Source organism: Micromys minutus, assembly GCF_963924665.1.
Source record: "Micromys minutus genome assembly, chromosome: 7".
NCBI lineage: Eukaryota > Metazoa > Chordata > Mammalia > Rodentia > Muridae > Micromys > Micromys minutus.
Genome location: NC_137976.1, coordinates 1,288,710 through 1,314,994, shown reverse-complemented (window position 1 = coordinate 1,314,994; position 26,285 = coordinate 1,288,710). Strand labels below are relative to the sequence as shown.

General features: G+C 45.2%; 1 protein-coding gene across 2 annotated transcripts in view; it reads right to left on the bottom strand.

Moving 5' to 3' along the window:
* Window positions 1-26,285, bottom strand: part of DSCAM (DS cell adhesion molecule) — a gene marked incomplete at both ends in the record, with an annotated part of 537,449 nt that overhangs the window by 46,796 nt on the left and 464,368 nt on the right. For both annotated transcript variants that reach the window (XM_080919460.1, XM_080919459.1), the window contains 7 exons: window positions 113-289; window positions 2,969-3,259; window positions 4,250-4,438; window positions 7,906-8,004; window positions 9,633-9,796; window positions 11,581-11,698; window positions 15,849-16,002. In XM_080919460.1, coding sequence (XP_080775586.1) covers window positions 113-289; window positions 2,969-3,259; window positions 4,250-4,438; window positions 7,906-8,004; window positions 9,633-9,796; window positions 11,581-11,698; window positions 15,849-16,002 — 1,192 coding nt within the window. The remainder of the gene's footprint in view (window positions 1-112; window positions 290-2,968; window positions 3,260-4,249; window positions 4,439-7,905; window positions 8,005-9,632; window positions 9,797-11,580; window positions 11,699-15,848; window positions 16,003-26,285) is intronic.

The following is a 26,285-nucleotide window of genomic DNA, read 5'->3' as shown; positions in this document are numbered from 1 at the left end:
TGCAGAGTCCACATCGGGCTCCAAATCATGCCAGGCAGAACTGGCTCCTAGGGGACATGTGCTTCCTTGGGCGGAGTCCTCACTGGGTACAGATTGGACGCGGGGGGCCTACCTCGCAGCCTCTTCAGCCTCTGCTCCCGCCGCCTCCTTCGCACAACCAGCAGAAGCACAAAGAGCAGCAGAACCCCAACCAGGATGCAGGAGATGGTCACGAGGATCTTGAGCCCTTCGTTGGTTGTCAGCCCTTCTTCGCTTTGGACAACTGACTTAATGAGTGGGGGGATTGTACCTGAAAGCAGGGCCACGGTGTTAGATGGCTATTAATGGTGACGGCGTGGTGGAGTCTTTAGGGATGATGGGTTACAGAGAAACCGCGCGGTGTGATCCGGGGATGTCTGTGTGATGAGAAATGAGAGGACACCGGCTCCCTAAATCTTTGTGGGTTGACTTGCTCACTCTCCCTTCGCCCAGTCTTCCAACTCACCCTAGCAGAGCACTCTATGATGCTACCCTCTGGCAGTATGGCTGGGGCTTAGGGCTCACAAAAGCTGCCTTAATTCACCTGAAATTCAAGGCCCACTTGGCTGTCAATCACAGTGCTTTTGCTAAAGGCTGTTTGAAAGCTGCATATGAAAGGAAGAACAATAGATTTGTCAACTGGATGGAAGACCCCCTTCGGGGAGGATGTGGCACCTCAGCCTAAAGAAGACAAACCTTTTTTTTTTTTTTTTTAAATCTTTTGATTATTCTCTTGAATTCACCCCAGTTTCACAGCTGCTTTTAAAATTCCCAGTTGAGGGTAGAAGAGCAAAGGGTAACTCTTCAAAGGGGAGGGTCTATCTAGGTCACTAAGAAGCCAGTCGCTGACAGGGCCTCCTTACCCTGCTCTACAAAACTTAGATTATTTGGAGCGGCAAGAAACAAAATAGAAGTCGACTGAACTCTGGGTTTGTTAAGATGCTTTCCACCCCGAGGCTGGACACGAGGGTGCAGACATCTGTGATTTATGGGGCGCATGTCTTAGAATTGTCCATTACATAAGATGTTCCAGTCCGTTCCCACTGTCCTTTCTATGCAAAACAGAAAGCCATGGCTTCAGGAAAAAATAATGCATATATACAATCTTATTTAGTAGCTGGAGCCCTTAAATGCAACCCCTGGCCCTCTCTGACCTCTGCTGGAGCCAAGCAGAGTGTTTTTTTGAGTATCATGGAAGCTCTGGCAGCGAACCCAAGCCTGCTCAGACTGCAAGAAAGAGTCACAGAATTGGTGACTGAGGCTGGTCTAGTGAACAGGACACCATAGGACATGAAGAAAGTTTTGGTGACGGAAACAGAGGTGACATAGATAAAGAGGTGGGGATCTAACGTATTAGGGTGATTTTTGTTTTGACATTTGTTTTTCCTAATATGGAGATAAGCACATTTGACCAAAGAGATAGGAAAGCTAGATAGTCACTCTTTCAATTGGATATATCTACCTTGTTCAAGACGATATGTAAAACTATGCACTCATATCTTTGTGCCACAAAATTATTTCAGATTTCAGGAAAGAGAATTTCCCCTTCCCCCGCACACACAACCTTTCTAATATGGCTCTGAGTGAAGTGAGAACATGGTATATGTCTCAGAAGCTGGACATGAACAGGTCAATGTACCACCCACATGTGGCAAGCTCTCTGCCATCCACCTGTACAGGCCTTGGGTCAGAGTGTGGTGTCCAAAGTGACATGTATACTAACTGTCCAACTGGGTGTGTGCTTGTATGGGCTTGGGTGAAGCACTGGATAGAAGCCATGGTCTTGGCCCCTCCATTTTCGAGAACAGAGAATTGGACACCACTGGAGAAAACCTTAGGCACGAATGTTGCTCTCTGCTTGTGTGTGCCCCTTAGGACAAAGACTTCTTTAAATAAAGTCATACACATAAAACAGAGAGAGGTCATGTAAGAGGGGCCTGGGCCCTTGAAGTGGGGGCAGCAGTCCAAGAGCCAGGGCTTTACAACAGTCCAGTGGGTAGAGCCAGACAGCAGAAGGACTTCTCGTGGAGGTTCTTCCTGCAGCTTAGAGCTTGGCTGCGGAGGCAAGAGGAACCTGATTCTATCTGAGATAGGCTTTAGAAGCAACGATTGTGGGCAAGAGATGGAAGCCAGAAGGATTAGCACAGTATGCCAGAGAGAAAAGCACAGCTCAGGGCCTATGTGGGACCATAGTGCCTTTGGATCAGTGTGGAATGGACACAAGGCTGAGCTAGTCCACAGCACCAAACAGCCTGACGAGCCACTGCTGGTGATTAGAACCCAGAGCCTATGGTTTGCCTTTCCCATCGACTAACTTTAAGAGATGCCACCTCTTCAGCTTCACTGAGCTGGGTGGGTTTTGCTGTTGTTTTTCAGGTATCCAGAATTTAAACGAGTTGGTTGGGGCAGCAAAGGCCAAGAGACTCCCTAGCTTTTAGGCTGTACATAAAGGTCTACGTAAGTGTGAGCACAGGCCCACAGTGACCCACCCACCATCCTATTCCCCTCCGTGCCCCCTGCTTCTGCTGAGTTTAACCTAACTTTCTTTGCCATGGGAAACTGTTGTGCACATGCATTTTAAGGGTGTAATGAGAGCAAAAAGAAAGTTGTGTGGATTGGGATGAATGGGGAAGGGGTGGGAGACAACAAAAGCAATGTTAGCTCACAGTCATCTGCAAAGCAACTGAACCATGAGGCAGAGTCCTGAGAGAAGCCACTCCTATGCTAAGACTCCCCAAGAAGTTCCCCGTAGTCCTTAGTCCCTCTGCTCCACATGTCTAACACAGTGATAGTCATCTGTGTACACAGAGACTGAACGACCCGAACCCTAATGGGCTATGGGGGCATTGCTCACTCTGTGGTAATAACAAGCATGTCATAGGAGAGTGAACAGCATACATGTGCACATCCCTGAGCCACAAAGAGGAAAGCCATGAAGCCTTGAGCTTACTGCCATCGTAGTTCAGCGTGGCAAAGTTGGCTTGCTTCTCTGCACAGCCGGCGCTGTTGCACACTCGCATCTGTAGTTCATACCACGTGGCTTCTTGCAGGTCATACAGGATGTAGGACTTGGAAAGGGAGGTCCGCTGAGCTGTGGTCCAGACCGTGGTCCCGAAGGGTCTGTATTCAAGAGTGAATGAGGTGATTGGACAGCCGCCGTCGTTCCAGCCAATCAGATTCAGCCTCACTCGGGTGGTATTGATGCTGGCGAAGAGTTCCTGCTCCTTGGAGAACTGGGGTTCTGTGAGAGATAACAGTGCCATTTGTGGGTACATGGGTGACCATAGCCGGTTCAGGTGTTTTTCCAGTTTCTGTCTCTGTCTAGCTTTGCTTCCGCCAAGCTGGATCACCAGTCACTCAGAGTAGGAACAAAGCTTTGGGAACCAACACATTTTCCCGACCACAAGGAGTGGAGCCAGAGGGGAGGTTGAACAGATACAGTATATTTTTAGACAGTGTAGAGTTCTCTGAAGAACAGCTCTACTTTCTAATGTGGAGTCCTTTTGTGGTTCACACACCGCAGTGTATATGGAGCTGAATAATTTCCCTTCCCATGTTGATATAGGATGGCATTTATCAGCAGCTTTCTTCTACTATCCAAACTCTTAGTTCAGTGGTCTCGGACTAAACTCTCATCCCCAGAATCCTTATCTTGTTAACCAAGCTCAGGTGCTAGACCCAAATACCATCTCTCCCCTGATATCCATTTGGTTCTCCTTTCCTGGTGGGAGCAGAGCTCAGCAAAATCCCTCTTCTCCTTGCTACACAGGGAGTTAGATATTACATAATGTCTTATCTTCTTCTTGCTGTTCCCAGCTGTACCTTTGACCTCTGGGAAACACTTCTAGCTTCATCTAGAACTCCTATTTTATTTCAGATTAAACTCTCAATTCATTTGGAAGTATTAACCTATTAGACCAATCATTTCCAGCATGATAACCTATGAGGATGGGTGCCCCATTTCATGGCTACAGAGCCTGAGAACTCTTGTTGACACCCTTCAAAGGGCTTTCTTCTCTCTGAACTGTAAGTTAAGGAATAAGATGGGGAACCAGAACCTTTTGCGGTCAGCCTCATTACAGGAACAGGAAAGTTCACACACACACACACACACACACACACACACACACACACACACACACAAAACCACTCAAATATTCACTGAGTCTTTCACGGTCCTGCCCCCTTCACGCAAGAAGGCAAGAAGGAAGGAAACAGCAGAAATCCTCACCTTTCCCCAGAGTTTTGGCTTCAATGATTTCACTTATGCGTCCAGGTCCCACTCCATTTTGGGCAGTAAGGGTAAACTTATACCAGGTCCCACACTTTAGGTTTTCCAAGCGGTAGGAGCGCTCGCTGGGGCTGATGGGAAAGCTACCCCATTGTTCACTGTTGTCCTCAGAATACTGCAGGATGTAGCCTGTAATGACCAGAAGATGTTCCAGTGAGCCTTCTCTGAAGAGGGCAACAGGATGAGTTCTGTAATCCTGGGTGCCTTTAGAAGAGAATAACTCTAAATCTTCCTGACCCTAGAAGTTTCACGTTGGGATAAGAAGTGGAGTAAAGTGATCAGTGAGTCACTGCAGCCACACAAGACATTATTGCTATGGTTACATTGTGGTGAGTGCATGGAAAGAAAGCCACGCCTCTCCCCATGCCCATTAACACCTCGCTGGACTTGATGAGTACCATGTTCTCAGAGGTCTTGTCTGAATCTGAGTGTATACACTGACAGGGGCTCTCTTGACAACGAGGCCAGGAGAGAGCATAGGAGTCTCTGCCATTACCTCCTCCCTGCATGCAACATGCTACATGGGGGAGCATTTGCAATCACTGGGGGGAATTCGGCTCCAAGTCTAGCAGCCATCCCAACAGTTCTATAGCAGCATGGCTTTTCCTCAGGCTGAATGGTTTGCTTGACCCTTCACTTCTCATTGCTCCTTATAATCATTTTCTGTGTGGGGTCTACTACCACTGACCCACACTGTCCATATCAGACATTGCTTCTTAAGACCCCGCCTAAGTCACGTCACACAGTGTCACAGACGGTGCTATGATCCCGAGGCACAGATGACAACAGTGTTTTAGAAGGCTGAGCAGTGAGGAAGATGCAAACCATTCCTCAGTCTACAGTTGCCTACTCCTTGCTCTGGTGTCCTTGAAACTGTTCCTTACGATCTTCATCACTGATATCTGCAGTCATGTTTCTGGAATCAGGTGTGTCCTCTCTGCTCTACCCTTGTCTCCTAGACCGTCATCATCTGACCTGTGTGTGGTGTCAGGGCACCGGGAGACTGATGATGTCTATCTCTCCCCGGGGAATTCTCCTCTTCTAAAACAGAACACTTCCCACCTGCCACTGGGCAGAGGCTCCATGTCCCAAGCCAGGAGCCAATCAGATTCCCCAGGTCCCTCCCTGGGGTATGTATTACTGACTGCTTCTTCTGCTTATGTTATCAGCATCCTCCACACTCTTGTTCTCTCTGGCCCTCTACAGCCACAGAACCTGTACTTCCTGGACCTCTCATGACCGCTTTTGTGTTACTGAACTCCCTCAGAATCAGCCCATCTCCAAGAAGATCTACTCTCCGACCCCAGCCTCCGCTCCAGCTCACTTGGGGACTGTGTTTCAATCTCCCTACCACGGAGGCCACCTTAATACCTAAGTGATCTGACCCCTGGTTTCTGTTCCCTGATGCTGCTGGATCTTGTCACGCCAACATCTGTCGGTATAGGTGTCTGATTTATGATGCCCTTCAAAGCTTTGGGTACCACTAAATATTTCAGTGACTCGGAAACTCTTCATCAGCCTAATGAACTTCACTTCCAAGACCTTCTATACTGGTGCCACTCAGGCCTCTCGTGAAATGAGACTAACAAAATTCAAACTGTTTGGACACTAGATCCTGGATCCCTTGAGACCCATTTATTTTCACTAAGAATTTTTCTCTCTCCCTCCTGTGAGGTCATTCGAAGCAGGAGCCATACTTCACTCGCTTGTGTAAACTTTGGTGCCTTGTGATGTGCTCCTCTCCCCAGATGTCCCACTCTGCTTCTGATTGCTATAGTAATTGTGACCACCACAATTCCATGCTGTATAGTATCTGCAGCTGAGCCTGGGTGGCTTCTTGGCAGCAGTGATTTTGTTCGTCTGCTAATGAGTCCCTGTGCCTTGCACATGGCAGCTGTTTCAAAGCTGTCCCACGCTCCTCAAACCCACAGACACAGCCTCACCCCTAATCATCAGCTATTTTTACAAAGTAAACCTCACCTTTTTTCTTTCTGACAAAAAATGGAAGAGTCTCCCTTCAGCCAGCATCCAACAACCAGATCTAGAAGACAGCCAAGTCCTGGCTGGTGGCAGTGTGATTTCCGGGGAGTGTGACTATTCTGGGAATGGTTGTACTGGGAATGTACTGCTGAGAATTAAGCTAAAGGAGACGCCATGCTCCCAGAATCCAGAATCTGGCTAGGTGCTTCATGGCTTTACCCAGCAGCGTCTGAGTCTTTCCAGCTGTCTTCCCATCCTCTCCTTCTGCCCTTGGAGCCTAGCCTAAGTCTCTCCCTCTCTCACCTGCTCAGTGGCCTCTATTGTGTCTTGGCACTTGTTCTTGCCCACCTCCACCATCTTTCTCTGCACAAAGGGCCTTTCCTTGCTATGGGTCATTAAGATGGTGCCCCTGTTCCACCCATGACAGGACGACTATGGGCATCACTTTGCTTCAACATTCAGCCTCCCTCAGACCCTGCCACAGTGCTCCAAATTCAAAGTCTTGCAGAAGGGTCATTTCCAATCTGAACACCCTGTGCCTTGAATTATGTGTGAGGACAGTAACTGGTGAATTGAAGGGATAGTGTGGAGTTGGCAGAGTCTGGGAGAGAATTACACCTGGTTGTTGTAGTGGATATTAAATTGATGTCTTATCTCTTTATAGGCTCACGTGGTCTCACTCCGAAAATGCCGCTCTAGTGTGGAGTCAAGAGCATGGATTGTCACTCAGTCCACGAGCTACACTCTCCACAAGATTTCCTTCCCTAGTGGTTCACTCCACCCACCCTAGTGCTTCTGTCCCGGATAGATATGACCACGCCAACATGTTTCTTTCCACTACTGCCCAACACAAACATTACTCTGAAGCCAAATAGCTTTCCATGATAGGTTTACATATTAAATTCTCAATCCACAAACCCTCTACACAAGAAGATTAAATCTAATGGACAAAGATACAAGCTGCTCTTCTGTAAGAGATAAAAAGATCTATAGAATCCCCTAAGAATATTCATATCTACTAATTATGGCCATCAGAATCTAGGTCTACTTTCTCCAGCTCCATCTTCATTTATCTCCTTTCTTTCCTCCCTCTCTTCTGTTTTCCTACCTTTTCGCTGCCTATCTCTCCACTGTCCAATCATGTATCACCTTAACATCAATCTACACCTAGTGGTTATAAGATGCATTGCTTATTACAGCTTAGTGACTTTCTTATATAATTCTGGGCAACTGGGAAGGAAGAAAGGACCATAGGTTACTAAAGTTGGAAACCAGCAAGACAAGTTTGGCTTCTAGTGAAGAAAACTAGGTGGTGTGGAGAGGCTTATGTGTACAAAGAAAATTTCCAGAGAAGCAGGAACTTGGTTCTCCTCTCCCTTCCTTCTTACCCTTTCTTTTTTCCTTTGTTAATAGCTCACTTTTGTATGAGAATGACCTGAGTTTCAAAGAAAACTGTAAAAACAGATGTGTGCTCCAGATGCATGTGTAGGTAATAGGGAAATGAATTTTCTGAGGTACTCAGGGGAGGATAAGTTGTCATACAACAGTTACTTGGCGAAGATGTCCGTTTGTGGTCAGTGGACAGTTCCACACTGTGACTGTGACTGACTCATTACCTCGGATGGAGCTACCCCCATTGTCTCCGGGGAACCAGGAGAGGGTGATGGAGGACGACGTGGTCTTGGATACAGTGAGCCGAGGCTGATCTGGTGGAACTAGAGAGGAAACAGTGTGTAGAAAACAGGAATTAGTTTCTCACTTCTTCAATCCTTGGTAACAGTCATTTACCAAACCATTTCTAACAGCCATTGATTAAATACATATTTTACAGCTGCCCAAATAGGCAATTCATTTCTGTCAAAATGTCTGTCTCATTGATACCCCAGGCTAGCAAGACAGCATAGTGAACCTATGATTTAAGGAACAGTCAGCCACATTTCTACCTGGATGTACCTTTAATTCATTCCTTCACTCTCCCTTGGATTCCTGAGTTGTTCATTGCAAATTAAAATTTTTAAACTTACTGAGGACATAGATTACACACACACACAAGCACATGCATACACACACTCTCTCACATTCACACTCACACATACAAGCACACATACACAAGTACACACACAAATATATATCATGTATATATATAAGGATAGACAAGTGCACAGACACATACATATGCATACACATACAAACACACCCACATAAGCAAACACACTCTATGTGTGTATATATATGCATACATGCACATACACAATCACATATACACTTATATGCACATGCAAACAAGTACATATGCACACACTGGCACACATAGGCATAAACATATGCATATAACATACACAAAGGCTCTGAAAACCAAAGCTGTGATAGCGTTTGTGGCAATGTGTACCCAACCTTATGCAAGGACTGAGGCACACACACACATTGCTAAACAATGGCCTCAACTCATTTCTGGACAAAACTAAATAAATTCACAATCGGCTCATTTCTGACTTAGCGCAAAACACTCCCTATTAACTGTGAGTGAAGCCTGAGATGTCAACCTAAAGGCCTGAAACACTGGCCCATCTGCTTAGAAAAATAATTTAATGGTAGCTTTAACAATTCCCTGGAACTCTCCTGACTTAAATAACTCAAAACCCAAGGTTGATTTCACAGTATTTTTTGAAACATACGGTATTTCCTCCTCCTGTTCCATCTCACCCAGAGGATACTGATGATATTTCCATGTTCTGTGATTAGCCTGACAACACCCGAGTCCAAAGAAGCACCCACTTGAATTTTTTCTCTAATAAAACATTCCTCCAGCAACCGAATCTGAACCCAATGCATGCCCATGTGGGCTTTGCACACTAATTTAATATTCTTTGACAAGCGTTGTGTATATTGTGTGTGTGGCAATAAAAGATTAACAATGAGCTTAGAGCTTTAATCAGTAAATCTATGACTAGCTAAGACTCTAAGCCTCTTGTCATGCTATTTAACTCTGTGGTTGACGCAAGATATTTTATTGCTTATTGATTTAATTAGCTGACACAAACGATAACCCTCAGAGAGATACTTTCTGTGAATGCTGTTCTGGTTACACATGTGTGTTTAAACCATGTATGAGCTGACCAAGAATGACTTTTTTCAGAGATGCTCGCATACCAAAATAACACACTAGACATCTTTTTTTGTCAGAAAGAAAATAATGTGCCCTTTGATTTGTTCAATTTATATTTTCCAAAATGAATATGATACTTTACAAGATGAATGGCAGTTTTGGAATGGGCTCAATTTGTCTATCTGCATGTAAGGTACACACAATTGAAGATCGCTTAAGGGGCCCCTGGCTTTGTACCTTGTACTTGCAAATTTAATATGATCTCATCAGATCCCCAGTTGTTGTTGGCAACACAGCTGTAGTAGCCAGAGTCCTCTGCCTTCACTGTGCGAATGATGAAGCTCCCATTGCTGAAGATGCTCCTGCGGCCATCAATTGTCACCAGGCTGGGCGTCCCGTTACTGCCTCACAGGAAGAAAAATGCACAGATTAGAGAAATTAAAACCACATTAGCTGAGGTCAGCAAGAAGCATCAAGCCTTGCTCTAGAGAAAGTGGTAAACTGCAGCTTCATTATTTTTTGCATTATGAAATAACTGTGCTGTGATTCTGTGACCAGACTACTGACTAGCAGAGACTAAAAAGCAAAAGAATATCACACAGAAGGCTAGATCTGTGTCAGTGGCCAGGAATCTAGTTCCTTTAGTGGCCAAAAGCCCATGACTATTGTCAAATCTAATGTGTCTCTCTCTCCTCCCCCACTCTGGCTTCAGAGATTTCCTCCTTGTGGAAACTTTGATAAACTCTCTTGTTGGCAGAGGGGCTTGCTTGACAAACTAAATGGTGTAGCAAACTAAATTTTGTGGTCTCTTATAGACTTGAAATCAACTTAGAGTCACAATTCTTAATGAACTCGACATGCAAAGGACAAGATGGCATCTCCAGGAAGCACGGAGCTGACCCTCCTGTGAAGAGGCGTCTGTCATCACAGACTCTGGAGCCTCTCCCAGATAAGGCTGAGTACCAGCTTGACCCAGGGAGCTTATGAATTTGCTCTGGATTAACCAACTTAAAATGCAATGAGAAAATTGCTCACTGGGTCCAACCCATTATTTCAATCATTCATGCTTGTGAGTGCTTTTGTTTGGCAATAGGCACCCTTCTGAATCCATTATTTTAAAATCCCTGTGCCTATTAGTGGATGTTCAGCCTCTATTTATATCTTCATTTCTTCCCCTGCATAGAGATAAAGCATGTTTAAGAGACACGTGGACAGAGCTCATCATATCCTTTTCCCCTTCTCTCCTGGCTTTATTATTATAGTAATCAGTATTGAGCATGGAGAACCAGATTTCCCCACAAGGCAAGTCCTATTGCAATTCATTTCTTCTTCTCCAGACAGGGTCTTGCTATGCAGCCCAGCAGGTTGGCCTCAAAACTGGCTATGTTCCTGTTCCAGCCTCTCACATGCTGGAGCCACATGGAGCTCTGTTCTCTTACTTTACTCTTGTTTTGTGTAAGGGGCAGGGGTGCACATGGAGGCACAAGGATCCCTGTGAAGCTGGAGTTACAGGCAGTTATGAGGATAGGTACCCCTGAATTCCATTGTTTAAATAGGTTCCTTCCTGGGGCTTGTCCCTTAGGTTAGATTGTCCATTACCTCAAAAGTAGTAAGAACTAGTAAAGCTTCTGATAACTTGGGCACCTAGTCTCCGTTCCCCGGTAATATAGAGCAAACTCCCACCACAATGCTTCCTTGGGCTGGCTCTCTCTCCCTACAGGTATTTTCCTGAATTTCAGGGTCTGGATTGATAGAAGGCCGATACACACAGTTGACCAAAACCACATGCTTTGAAGCAATTTCTCCTGATACAGTTGGAATGCTCAAAGGTAGGCATGGGCCGCTATTTCTGCCTTTTTTTTTTTTTTTTCTTCAGTAGAGTGCTAGGTTTCTTCAGCTTCTATTACTGCACATGAAGTAGGCGTCAGGATATAGTTCAGTTGGTAGATGGGGTGCTGGATTTGATGCTTTGCACTGAATGTCCTGGGCATAATGGTTTATGGCCTATAATCCAACACCAGGAAAATAGAGGTGGGGACACAGAAATTTAAGGTCATCCTTAATTACACCATGAGTTTGGGGCTAGCATGGACTACAAGAAACACCGTAGATGGACATCCACAAGGCTGTTTGACACACTGGCTCAGGGCTCACTCTAACAGGCATATGTTGGGTTGCTGATTACCTATCCTTCATCCATTTTACTGCAGGTGATGGGTCTCCAACAGCTTTGCATGGCAGGATGATGTCCTTCATCCATGGAGTTGTCACTGTCCCGCTGAATGTGAGGATCCGTGCAGGAGCTGCAACATCAAAGAAAAGGCTGTTTATACAGAGCCAAGGTTACCTTCTCAACAGATCCTCCTCCTCCAGCCAATTAACACGGCAGCTGTCAATGCTGTTCCCTAGCATCTGCCTTATAAGAGATGCCTGGTAAGGACAAGCTTGTGGCTGAAAGTCCTACCACAGCTTATATATTTTTTCCTCTCAAAGCACTCTATGAAGCAATTTGTCTCAGTCCCCAAACTGCACATTAAAAGATACTTTTAATATCTGAGAGAGTAGACAACATAAAACAGCCATTTACCAGTTCTATGATACTTTGCCTGATTCCCCACACAGCTTGATCTTTGCATACATTAAGGAAAGGGGATGGTTCAGCGTGGTGGCAGTGATTCACCCAACACCACTTCCAGGTCATAGTTCTTCCCAGGTGTGGGGCAGGTAGACAGTGAAGAGTACCCTGGTTCTCAGCCGAGATAAGTAAAGCCCTGGGAACATTAAATGAGATGGCAGGAAGCTTCCTAGTCTCCTGAGAACCAGGTTTTTTCACACCACCATAAAAACTACACTGCCCCTTGGGGCGTCGGTCACACCCCAAGTCCCTCCTCCAAATGTGAAGACTGACCACAGGTAAGCTCCAGGCAGAAGCAGGACAACCCCCAAATATGTAGAGGTTTTCCCAAGCTCTCAGGTCAAGCCAATAGGAAGTACCTGTTTTCAGACTCCAAACCATTTAAAAACCTCTATCTACATGGGGTGGAGGGGGGTTGCTCAAGTGTAAAGGTGTGCAAGAATTGAGAGCTTCTGTCATAAGAGCTGTTACACTGCCTTCAGGGAAGAGATTTCCTTTCCCGAAGCTTCTTGCACCCCGCACTGGAGCCTCTCACCAGCTCCGTTCAGCCCTCAGGACCTGTGGCCGCAGCAGAAATGGGGACAAGCCAGACCCAGAAACGGAAGTGGTGGAATAGATTCCCCCTTCCCTGCTTTCCCTGCTTTCCTGAACCCGTGCACCCAGCTGGAACCAGCACTGAAAGCGACAGAAGTCATTCCCATCTGTGTGAAGCTTCTGGCGCCCAGCCCGGCCCAAAGTCCCACAGCAAAGGAAAACAACTCCCACATGTGCCACCTACCAGGTACCACTTCCTGGTACACAAACCCCAAGGCAGAGGCTGCTCTTTTTTATTTGAGCCAGGAGGCTCGGACTTGCAACAGAGGCCGTGGATGTGGATAGGAGGGCCAGGTTCTTCTTGTAGGAGCTCAGTCTGCCTAGATTCAGATGTAGAGATCACAAGGAGGGGATCCTTATCTGACTTTGGATCTACACAAAGAGGAACAGGACTTCTGGGACCCCTTCTTAGTTCAGAGCTTGGGGGTGTCCCAGCAATAGGAGAAAGCAGGGAAGCCCTGGGACCTCAGGAAGTGCTACTGGAACCAGGTCTGGCATAGAGTACCAACTAGTACAAATGACCAGACCCAATCCTGTTCCCATTGTCCTGGACACGGCATTCAGGTGCAAACACAAAGCCACAAAAGGCAGCTGGTTTAGGAGCTGGCTTTCAGGGTGAGGACCATTTGGGGTGCAGCTTCTGGTAGAGTGTTCTAAAGCTGGGTTGCTTCACTAACCTCAGCCTTTCTGATTTTACTTCCTGCTCACAGCAAAGTCCTGACTGGGTGTCATGGGTTTTTTGGCTTTGGTGGCTTTTGAGATTTTTCTTTTCCAGCCTCCCAGGGCTGTCATTTATGTTTAGGAGAATATGCCCTCAAGGGCAGAGTGGGGACCTATGAAGTATATTTTACATCTAAACTCATGGTACAGAGAACAGTATAATTCCTGCTTTTTTTTTTTTTTTTTTTTTTTTTAAACAAAAGTGTCTATTTGCCTGAGGATTTCAGTAGTAAGAGAAACTGGAGGGGTTGAAATATCAGCTCTCTGTATATACCATATACTTCTGTAACTTGATCTGAGTGTGGTCTGAAATCCCAAATTAAACCCTGGCACCCCAGCAGGACCAGGTCCAGGCCTTATTTCCTTTGGTCCTCAGAGATTGCTGTTCCCTCTGCTGGTTCCACTATGTTTCTGAACCACAGCCCCAGAGCGCCCACTTTTCACAGTGGCTTCCTAACCTCACTTGCTTCCTTTCTGTACGACACTTTCCCTTTCTAGCCACTGTTCTGCCTTGCACGTGTGGCCTTTCACCACCTCTGGGCCACACTCAGAGCAGATGGCCACAGTGCATGGGTTTCAAATCTGCTTTCGAATTGTCTCCCACAGAACCTCGAGCTCCTTGAGGGTAGGTGTGTCTGTCCTGCTCAACCAAGCCCTGCTTGTTCTGGACACTTAGCCTGACATTATTTACCTGCCCTGCTTTGAAGCTTGGGCCCAAGCATGCATGTTTGCATTCTTTAGATTAGCTCATTTTTATTTTATGCACATGGGTATTTTCCCTGCATTTATGAAAATGCACCACCCGTGTGCAGTACCCACAGGGCCAAAAGAGAGTGCTGGATCTCCTATAACTGGATCAATAGATGGTTGTGAGTTGTGATCCCCTTTGAAATAGTATATGTGAGAAAAGTCATGTGTGTGTAGGTCCATTCTGACTGATTACAAGCACTTTCTACAAGCCCTGGGCCAGGCATTTTAGAACCGTGTATCACAAAGAATCATATACCCCCAAGTCACCACATGACAAGAACCGTCCAGGAAAGAGCCTTGCTGAAATCCTCTGCGCTGAGATCTGCTGTTGTTATGCCTATATGATAAGATTTAGGAAGATTTGATTCCCACAGTCAAATCCTCCTAAACTAAGTATCTCAGGTGTGGTGCCTTGATGAATAATGGGCATTTTAAATAACTACTTATTAGTTTGTTTAGTGGTACAGGGTCTCGAGCACACTAGGCTTCACCACTGAACACACACTGCCACTTCTGTGGCATATAAAATAACCACAATGCAATCTTCTGATAGGCTCCTTCCATAGCATGGGACCTGTTTTCAGCTGAGCCCTGTCTGTATGGTATTATTACAGCTTTACTCGGGCTGTCTGGAGATGGGAGGCCCCTGCAGAAATTCTGCTCATCCTATGTGTTTGGTTGTAGTTCCTCATTTATCCTACAGGTCAGACTTTATAGACCCTGTTTTCTTTGGGACTCCATTTTTCCCTCAGTATTAGGAGGTACGTGGATATATTATGACTCATGGAAACAGGATTATTGCAAAGGGTGATCTAGTTGGACTTTGGAAACAGTTATTGACAGCAATCACGGGTAAGAACCCTGTGGCCTTGTCTACTTTTGAAGGACCGTATCTACAATCACAATGGGACGAGGCAACAGACTGATGAATAGGTAGGGACCCACCTTTGCTGGTTATTGCTACTTAAGGTTCTGTTAGTTTGTTTGGTGGCATTCTACAAATGAACCACACAGTGATTGGTATGAGAAATGTCACTTATAGACTCATGATTTGAACATCCAGTCCCCAGTTGGAGGTGCTGTTTGGGGGGAATTTATCAAACCCTTGGGAGGTGGGGCCTTGTTGGAGGAAAAACCACTGGGGTAGGTTTTGAGGGTTCATAGACTTATCCCACACCTAGTTCAGTCCTTCTGCTTCATGTTTGTGGTTTGAGATGGGATCTCTCAGCTTTCTGCTCTGGCTGCATACTGTGATGTGTCTCCACTCTTACAGTCTCAGTCTCTTTCTCTTTCTCTCTCTCTCTCCTCCCTTCCTCCTTTTCCCTCCCCCCCCCCCAGAACTGTAAGTCAAAATAAACTCTTTCTTCCATAAGCTGCTCGGTCACTATGATTTATCACAGCAACGAAAACTAGCTACTTCGGCAACTAACAATTCTTTATGTTTGTACCATTTTAAATCCTCTCCACCATGAAAGAGGTATGTGTCTTTTCAGTAAGTGTGAAGCACAACAACCTGGGGGGTGGGGATGGCAGGTAGTGATTTTCACTAATTCTTTCCAAGCATGTGTTTATCGGTGTAGCCATTAGCCCTCAGTGCTGCAAAGACCAGGGAAGCCTCTTTCCCGGTTGGTAAAACGAGCCTGGGGCTGGGCAGTTGACAGGTGAAGCCCACAAGCTTCCCTTCAGATAAAGCAGGACCATGGAGCTGTGGTCGGCCATAGACCCTTCAGCCGAGGCTCACATGGTTTGTGTACCTTTAGCCAGCGGCTCCACGGTGATGATCTCACTGCTGTTGCCTCTTCCGGCAGAAGTCACTGCCACCACCCAGACACTATACTGTCGATTCCGACTCAGGTTAGGGATTCTGTAGGAAAATGAGTCAGGGGAGGCTTCAAACTCGCTGATGACCTGTGAGGAGAGAGAGACAGGTTCCATCACTCACAGAAACAAGCGGCACTATGAGCTTTATAAAATGAATGTTGACCAGCGCATTGCCTGTCATACCTGATCCACAGCCCATGTCACACTCTGACACCTTGGATGACCACCCACTCCAGTAGCAGTAAGATCCTTTATTGTTGGTCATCAAAGAACACAGAACACAAGGAGACAGTGCTTTAAGGTTTGCTCATTGGTTGATGGACAGCAGAGATGTATCAGAGACAGCAGCCAGCAAGGCTGTCTGCAACTTCAGGGGATTCAGGCTATGACACATGGGGGCCTGTACTGGCTAGTTTTGTGTCGACTTGAGTTGGAATCATCACAGAGAAAGGAGCCTCAGTTGAGGAAATGCCTCCATGAGATGTATCTGTAAGGCATTTTCTCAACTAGTGATCAATCGGGGAGGACCCAGCTCATTGTGGGTGGTACCATCCCTGGGCTGGTAGATCTGGGTTCCATAAGAAAGCAAGCTGAGAAAGCCAAGGGAAGCAAGCCAATAAATAACATCCCTCCATGGCCTCTGCATCAGCTCCTGCTTCCTGACCTATTTGGGTTCCAGTCCTGACTTCCTCTGGTGATGAACAGTGATATGGAATTGTAAGCTGAATAAACCCTTTCCTCCTCAACTTGCTTCTTGGTCATGGTGTTTGTGCAGGAATAGAAACCCTGACTAAGACAGGGGCCCCGGTGGAAGCCAGAAGCCTCACAAAGGTGAAAGAACAGAATTGAGAACCAGAAGTGAGAAAGCTGGACACAGAGGGTATTCCTGAGATCTGAGGAGGCCCTATGTGGGCACTGTTCAGTGAGCATGTCTGCACACACGGCAGGGGAAACTCCCCAGGGCAGGAGAGAAGCCTGCTGAAGGGCTTTGAGGTCAGAACTGAGCACTCACAAGGACTGAGAATGGTGCTTCCAACACTAGACAACAAGGCCATGAACACCGTGTTAAGACATAGGCTGTTATGTAGGAAGTGAGCATAATGTAGCATAGGATTCAACAGTAGTTCAGTCTGGCTTAACAGGCCATAAGATCAGGCACTGGAAAGGCAGAATGGTTATTAGGTAATCACCACACCTCAGAGTGAAAGTAAAGAATATTTTATAGGGCTCAGAATAGCTACCACTCAAACAGGCAGTGCCCCCTGTGGCAGACAATAGGAGCTTGCTGTCTAAGAACAATATAAGCATGCTGTGTAGATGAGTGGATAAATAAAATGTGTTGTGCTCCTTCTATGCACTGTTACTCAGCCGCAAAGAATGGGGGCTGCTAAAGGCTACACCATAAGTGGGTCTTGAAAACACATTGCTAAGTGAAAGAAGCCTACATCACTTAGCAATCTCTTTACTGAATGTCCAGGACAGACAGTTCATAGCCAGCAAATAGACGAGTTGTCAAGGGCAAAGATCAAGCAGGTGATGGTTTCTCCTTTTACAATGACACAATCAAGTTAGAAAAAGGTAAGGGTCACAAGATATAGTGAATGCATCAAACCTATGGAACTGCCCACTTTGACAGCACCTGATCCATGCTGTGTAAAGCCACTATAAAAATACTTGTAAGAATTCCAAAACAGGAAAGTCACGAGTCACAGAAAAATAATTATATATATCAAAAGTGACCCATAATCAATTCGGATTGGTTTTCTGCAAAATCAGTAAAGTGGTTTTATAATTATCTTACAGCAATGTTACAGTTTCATAGATAAAAGAGCTTAAGTTGTAAAGTAAAGGGCATAAAAGTGCTTGTTGAACTCAAAAGAAAGAGTAGTACCCTTCTCACACATATTGGCAGCACTACCTGGACTGAGCAGCTCATAAAAAGAAAACATGACACTGGGAGGGGAGTGGGGGGATCCAGGGAGAACTGCAGGGGAAAATGGAGGGCAAATACATTTATTTCATTGTGTGAAATTATCAAAAAGTTATAGAAAAACCACAAAGCCACAGAAGGCTAGATTGTCAGCAGATTGGCTGTTCTAGGAAAATCTGTACTGCGTAGTATAGCATCATAAGTATACTATGAAAACAGGTTAAACATGGGAAGCAAAGACAGACTATAGAATCACAGCACACACCACTAGATATAAAGAGCAGCAAGGCAGGCAGATCATAGTCCAACCACTCAGGACCGCAGCAGCAGAAGCAATCCTAGACACCCAGAGCCTTTGTCGACCAGCAAAGGGGCTGAGCACAGATGTCTTTCCAAAGCCAATCCAAGCAAGACTGACAGTGGGACAAAATCTTTAACCAAAGGGACAACAACCAAACCATGCACAACATTTCCCAGAATTAAAAGTAAAAACGTTTCAGATATTTAAAAGACTGGATGGCTCTGCCACATAGAGAAGGAAAAGTGGCCCCATTCCCACAAAGCTGGAGCCCTCAGATGCCTGGCCCACGTTAGCCTGTACAAAGACTTGTCTGCCCTACACAGCCTGCCCCCTACTCCACTCCAACCCTCATGTCCTGTCTCCTGGGTCAAGGTTGATTTTCAGATCGATTCTTGACAAAGAATTTATGACTAAACTCAGAGGCCCAGTGCAAGTGTTTGCCAAGTGTACTGTTTTGAGATGAAGCTGGTTCCAGGTTAATTTTTATGATGTGCAAAGGAACCAAATGCTTATTTAGAAAATATGTTTTTTCATTATTTAAATTTCATTAAAGGATCACTGACAGTTAAAACAAAGTAACTGTTTGGCATGGGTTTGCGACACACAGCAATGGCTCAGCAGTGGAGAGAGTAAAGGAACGTGAGTAACACCAGTTTCTTTACTGTACATAAAGATGCCCACCATCACTTGGAAGCAAACTATGATATGGCTGTGTGAGAACAATCATAAGTGAAGCTTCAGCCTGAGGAGGGAAACAAAGCCAAGGAACACATGCAAACATTGAACTAGAATCACAAAAGTGTTTAAGCCGTTCATATGAGGCAGGAACAGAGCAGGAAGGATGGGGAGCCTGTCCAGAGACTTAAAACCAAGTAGTACCAATTTCACATCTAACCTAATCACAGCAATAATCACATTGAGTAAATGATGTTGAGCCCCTGAATTATACACAAAGTTATTCCACCTGAAAAGAAAACAACATCCAACAACAGAGTAAAAAACAAAGTATACAATAATAACATTGACAAAATTAATATTATACAAAATGGATTCACGAATAAAACATTTTAGTGATAGGTTAAAGAAGCCAACTTGACACCAGCAAGGAGGTCAGCTCACCAAGAGGCTATAACAGTCCTGAACTCTCATGTATCTAATAACAAGGCTTTGAATACAGAAAGCCAAACTGAAGGAACATCAGAGTTGTAGACCAAGACAGCTCACTGTTGTTCTGTGAGAATCCACAAGAAGCAGGTGGGGCTGGGGCTGGGGCATACAGGGGTCATAGCACCAGATCAGGACACAAAAGGGCTTAAGCGCCTCACTTCAAACTCTGTTCTTCCGAACACTTCATGTAGTCATTTATAAACAACCAACTCTGCATGGGCTCTCTTGTCCCTGCTCAATGCTGCAACCACCCTAAGTGGCTGGGTCAGCTGTGAAGGGGGAAGTTAGCATAGCTATTAACCGAGTTTCACGGCATCTCTTAATTGCCCACCCAAACCCATGATCCCCCAGTGAAGAGTATCAGAAGCTTGTTTGCAGTCAGATATTTAGCTAGCAAGTAAAACATTCTGGACAGATAACTGGAAACGAAGGGGTCCCTGCGGGAACTGCTCAGCGGCTCCAGTGCTCTCCTTAAAGATATGTCACTTGGGTGGACATATTGGCATTTCACTGTATCCACCCCTCACAAAGCATTCATATCTAGACTTCCAGAAGTTTAGAGGGAATTTGGCTCTTTCCTTTGTAAACCACAATCTGAGGAGTAAATCCAATCCTGACACCATACGGGAGTGTACTATGTGGAATCCCTAAGGTTTGCTGTTGCCCACTTAGTGTGTCAAGGCTTAGAGATGTGGGTACCATAGCAACGCCTTTACTGAATATTCAGCATCAATGAGGCATCATACACACACAAAGATTTTCTGCAGCGAACACAGCTTTTAGTTAGAACTCAGTCAACATTCTGTTTATGAGGGGTAATTAGCCTTTACTTCCAAAAATACACATTTTACTTATGTTTTGCCTATAGCAGGGGACATGGCTAAATCAGAAATTTAAAAAAATTCATTTCTTATGCAGCTCTGCTTGTGTTACCATTTACACAGAAGATTAACCAAAAACCAAAGGGGGAAAAGAAAAACAAGTTTCTATGCATAGGAAGCCCTTCTAACTGACAAGGCATTTCTTCAGAAATCAACTGGAAAATAAGAGTTTAGCTGTTCAGTATTTCCTAATGGTCTTTGGGAAAGTTGTTCATATAGTATTGCTACCCTTTGGCCACTGTACATTTTTCTGATGTCTGCAATAATTAGGCACATTGCGGGGGGTAGGAGGCAAACCAATTGAACCATTTATACAATTGAAGAAACAATTTACTTTGGGTCTGTAACTGAATATGTGACTAATGTGTCTTAAAATTTGAGCAATAACCAGAAAGAAAGAGTGCCTCTAAAGCCTACTGAGAGGTGACCAAGGCCACTTTTTGGTTCTAGTGAGGCCACTTGCTGCTTCTGGTGATTTAAAGCCACTAGCTAGGTTCTGGTAAAGCTACCTGCTGGTTCTGGTGAGGCCATTTGCTAGTTCTGCTGACTGAAGCCACTTGCTGGTTTTGGTGAGCTCAATTTGCCCATCTCTGAGCTCTAGAAGACAGAGTGAGTAGCAGGATGTCCTGTTGAGAGGTGACTCTGTACATCCCTATTTATAGGGAGGAAGCGGTGGTCTCCGAGGACATCCTGTGAACTTGGAGTCCAAAGGACGAAGAATTTAGAGAGCTACACCTGAAATGTGAAGGCTAACCATGAAAGCAGGGGCTAGCCCTGCTTGCCATAGGGGAAGGGTTTCAGGGCCTCTACCACTTCCAGAGTAAGGCTGGGTACTGATACCCATTCATTGTTCCTAGAGAGACATGAAATGAACTTCTGAGTGGGGCCTGTAGGAAGGGGACACCTCCAACAAGGGGGTACCTCAGAAATTATGTCATGGGAGTTTCTAACTAGCTTCGGATGGTCCAGAGCTAGTTCTTTAGAAGAAGAGGTAATGGTTAAGAAAGGAAGGAAGGAGAATAGAAAAACCAGAAACCAATTCAGTGAACAGCTTGGCCAGAGCTGTTAGCCCAAAAAGGTATGCTGTTGCACCTCGATTCCCTGGGAAACATGTTCCAAGGTATTTTAATAGGTGTTATAAGAGCGGCAACTGATTTTACACTTCAATCATATTCTCTCTATCAATATCAAAATTTCAACAGTCCAGAATCACACAAGGCAGCTTGCTGACTTTCACATACATTTCTAGTGTACGACTGTCCCTTCTGAATACTGGGGGGTGTCCAATGGGAAAAGATGGATTTTCCGTCTAGATTTTCCCCAACGCTTCAGTGGTCTTTACATCAAAGACTTTGACATGTAGAAGAGGGTGGAAGGACAGAGAGGAAATCAGGGCTTCCCTGTGAAGCATGACAGGACAGAAGGGTAGAGTAGGGTGTGTGTGTGGGGGGGGATTGCTATGTTGCATCTCAGGGGTTAATAGATGTCAAAAGAAGTGTGTGGAGAGGTGGCGGAGGTACTTTAAGTATTTGACTAATGGTCAGAACTGAAGGCATGGCTCAGTGGTTAGGAGCACTGATGGCTCTTCTCTAGAGAACTCAATTCCTAGCCCTCACACAGGAACTCACAAACACCTGTACCTCTAGTCTCAGGGGATCAGATGCCCTCTACTGACCCCCACAGACACCAGGCACACTCATGCTGCAAATGTGTACATGCTGATAAAATGCTCGTGCTTATAAAACACAACAGTCATTTAAGGATCCGGGTGGTCACACACAAGAGCTCAGAAGAGCTGCGGTTACTTTGGAAGACCAGCACATGATCAAGCCAGTTAGGAATTGCAGCATGGATGGGGGAGGGGCCCATGAGCCCCCATCCTTGGCTGAGAAGCTATTATTGGTAGGTGATAGCTGCTGGGGGAGGAAGAGAGGCTACTGGTGGATTTCCCACACGCTGTGTACATGTGTGACACTAATTGGGCTCTGTGGGTTTAAATAATAATAATAAAAATAGGGGGAAAAGGATACAAAGTTGGGAGGGAGGAGTGAAACTGGAAATGATCAGGATACATTGTATATATCAGGAACATCTTAAAGAATGTAATAAGACTTCAAAGGCATTTAAGCTTCTCAACAATTTTCTTCCCTTAGATTTTTATCTATTAAGCTTTTAATTCTGAGTAAGGACAGGACTGAAGAGTCTAGATTTTATTATATTCCAGAATTTTGATTTGATTTTGAACAGGCTGCTGCTGTGATTGGGTACCATGGCTGGAAGATCAGCCCAAGCTTCCCAGAGTGCTGGGTCTGGGCACATGGTCACCGTAGAACTCACTGATTTTCAGGAGGAAAGGGGTCTATCTCTACTGTGTCTAGCAAGATGCTACAGGGGAGGCTTTAGGAGTCGGGCTGCTAATAGCTCTGCATCTGTTGTTTTGTTAGCTGTCTCAAAAAAGGCTTCCCCTTTTCACCCAAAAAGCTTGAACATCTAGACTTTACCAGCGTCCAGAATTAATCCATACTCATTTCCAAATCGTTTCATGGCTGATGTGAAATAGGTACTTACGTCTTGACCCATCAGAGAAGATGGAGGAAGAACAAGAGGCGGCTCTAGGTGAATCTGTGTGACAGGGACAACCAATGGTGTTCTCCCAGGGGGGGCTAGTATTCTTTCTGAGGTTTCACACTGTAGATTGTCTTCATTCAAATGGTATGGTTCTATTCAGCACCGTGGGAGTCCATGAGGGTATAGACAAATACCTGTAAACTGGGGTGTGTGGGTCCAGCAGTTTTTACTTGCTTATTTTGATTTCTGTTTGGAGACATGTCAAGAATTATAGGACATAGGAGGGCAGCTGTATAAGTTTTCTGGGTCCCAGAAGGCTGTGAGATTAGTATATAAAGAAGCCAGTTGGCAGCAAGGACTCGGAACCTTCACTAGGGCAGATAGGTAACAGTGTGTGTGTGTGTGTGTGTGTGTGTGTGTGTGTGTGCGCGCGCGCGCATGAGCAGGTGGTAGGGGAACAGGGCTGTGCAAATGTGTGAGAAAGCACACTATAAAAATAGTAAAGGTGAGGCTGGTTATCTTCCACCTTTCTGCCAGCTCTGGACCTTTCTTCACCCTTGGAAATGCACTTCTTTTCTCTTTTTGTAAAGATTTATTTATTTATTTTACATATATGAATACGTTGTAGCTGCCTTTAGACACACCAGAAGTAGGGATCAGATCCCATTACAGATGATTGTGAGCCACCATGTGGTTTCTGGGAATTGGATTCAGGACCTCTGGAAGAGCAGTCAGTGCTCCTAACCACTGAGCCACCTCTCCAGCCCCTGCACTTTACATTTTTTTTTTTTAAAGCAAACCTCATCCCCTTACACACTTCACGTGTCTCTATTCCTTTATCTGGGACACAGAGTCTGGAGATCCTAGCGTGCTCTTTGCTGTAAGGAATGGATGGAGACTGCAGGTTTTCAGACTGAGGTGTGTTCAGAGTTCATCCAAGTCACAGATGTGCGGGAGATGCTTAGCTGTGGGCGGCACCTGCTTGCCTCAGAAGCAGCAGCTTGGTATGTGACTGAGGCCATAACAAAGAGGTGGGCATCTCCAGGCCCAAATTATTCATTAAGTAAGATTCAGTGTCCTAAACCAATGAGATGGCAGCCTGATAAAGGGCATGTCTCAGCCTGCAGGGAGAGGAGACTTTAGAAATCCTGTCCAAGGTGCCAAGTGAGACTCCACTGGTGAAAACTGATTTTCCCCTTGCTAGTGGCTATTGATCATATCAGCTTCTCCTTTGAGGGTGGGAGCCTGTGTCACCTCTTCCTCTCAGTGTTTGGGGCCCTGTCTGGCTTGATTCTGTGTGGGCTTTGCTTGCTTATTTTGATTTTTGTTTGGGGAGCATGTTGCATATGTTCTGTGGTTTGTTTTCTTTGTTTGGAGAGGTAGGGAGAGAGGGGGGCCAAAGTTGGGTGGGTAGGATCTGGGAAGAATTGGGGAAAAGGAAAAACATGATCAAAATATAGTGTATTAAATTCTCTTTTAAAAGAAAAGTTAAAAAGCATATAAAAAGAATCACTGTCTCGCACCTAACCAGCCAGCAGGCCATTTTTTGTCTTTTCTCTATGTCAGAGTCCTGTTTTGCAGAATAGTATATTAAAAACTGCTTGGTTAGTCTCTTGAATTGTTGTCTTATCTCTAGTAGGCTTCACCTGCTTCTGATTTCCACCACAGGTAACTACAGGTCGCCTCCCAGCTTTGCAAGGGAACCAGTGCCAAAGTTCTGTGTGTTGGCTAGGATGGCCAACTTGTAATAACTCAGTTTTGGCTCACGATCATTATTCTAGCTCTTTGTAGGTTAGGATCACTATGAAGCACCCAGAAGGTTAATTAAGAATGGGGCATGGCAGGGTTCTGAGAAATTCTTACAGGAATCCAGAAATAAGGCCATCCAGAGTCCCCCTTTAAAACTCTCCCTGTCATAACTGAGGACACGACTTAATATTCAGCAAGAAGTGTGGGGGTGGAGGAATGGCAGTTCCATGTGCTTGTTTTAAATACATATTTATAGCAGGGTTTTACAGGGCTTTTGACATGTTTACCTCCCGAATCCTGTCCAGGCTAGAAAACACAGCCGCAGGGATAAATCCATAAATTGTGTGATGTCCAAGCAACTGTGGATATTTCAGTCATCCCGAATTTCTGCATTGGGGCCTCCTGGGTGGAGTCCTGGATCTCTGTAGAACGAGGCTGCCTATTCCCTGAAGGTTGGTAGAGTTGCTGGAAGGAGTTTGCCTTACAGTGTCAGTGTCAGCTTTAGGAATGGCCTCTGTGGCCCACCTTCATTCACAATCTCTTCCGGGTGTTGCTGTCTCTGCTCCCCTCATGTGTGTAGGGTACATTTTGACAGGTAGTTAGCATAAAATAAGCGGCATTGAAGGGCTTCAGAGTTTTTTGGAGAGTTCCTGTAATCACAGATTTTCTGGACCAGTTGCTGAATTCATTCCCAAATCTCCTCTATTCTCTAGCTTACTGGATGCTAGAAAAACTCCACTCTTCTGTAGCTTCGGTTTATTCTTTTCCTATGGATTTTCCCTTTGTTCCACCATGGGCTCTGGTCTTGTCAGCACTTGGAGCCAAGGTTACTGAGGAAAGCTTTGCCTCACCCCTTTCTCTAGGTACTCTTCCCAGTCTTCAGCCTTTTGTGGGGTCAGCCCTGGCTGACTAATGGCTAGAATGTACCAAGGAAATGCTTATTGTATTGGGTGAGTTTAAAGGGGACATAGAAATGATCAGAATTTGAAAGGAAATGCTGTGTGCAGATTATTAAGAGTGTGTCACAATTTTCTTAGATTGAATTATCTGCCCTGTCTGTTGGATGTAGAAATCATCCCACTTAAAAACATTTCAATTAACTTCTTAATGAAAAACCAATTCTATCAAAGGAATCTGCTTTAAAAGGCATAACATCTGATCATTAATGCCTTAGTTTCTTGAGTCTAGAAGGCTCCGGTTTCATGGGTCTAAGGTACTGACTTAAAAAAGGAAAGGAAAAAAAAAAAGCCTCCCCTAAAGCGAAACACAGAGACCTGCAGCTGCTTTGATGGAGGAGCAGTGAACTAATACCCCCAGAGCATAAGTGTCTTCCTGTTTAGAGGTAGAAAAATGGCCTGTGTTCCAGTCAGAATAGGAAGTTAGCTGGATCAGTTTGAGATTTTAAAAAATCCTATGTATAGCTAATTTTGATATAATCAGCATCTTATTTTGCCACTTTTCATCTCCAGAAGATAACCAATATAAAGAGATTCGGAAGCCAAAGGCTGCAGGGGCCATGGAGGCTGAGGAGGCTACATTGGCAGCAGTGGTGTCATTAACATTAAATGCAGATGTTACCCTGGCCCGTTTCTGTGCCTCTCTGTCTCCCTGAGATCCCTGGAGCTGTCGAGCGATACTCATAACTGCTGGTAGCTTCCTACAGAGCCTTTCAAATACAACACAGTTGACTTGTTAGACTCTCAAACGTTAAAAAAAAAAAAAAGGTGGCTGTTATACTTAGCAGTAAATTAAGCTTAATACCCAGAAAGAACAT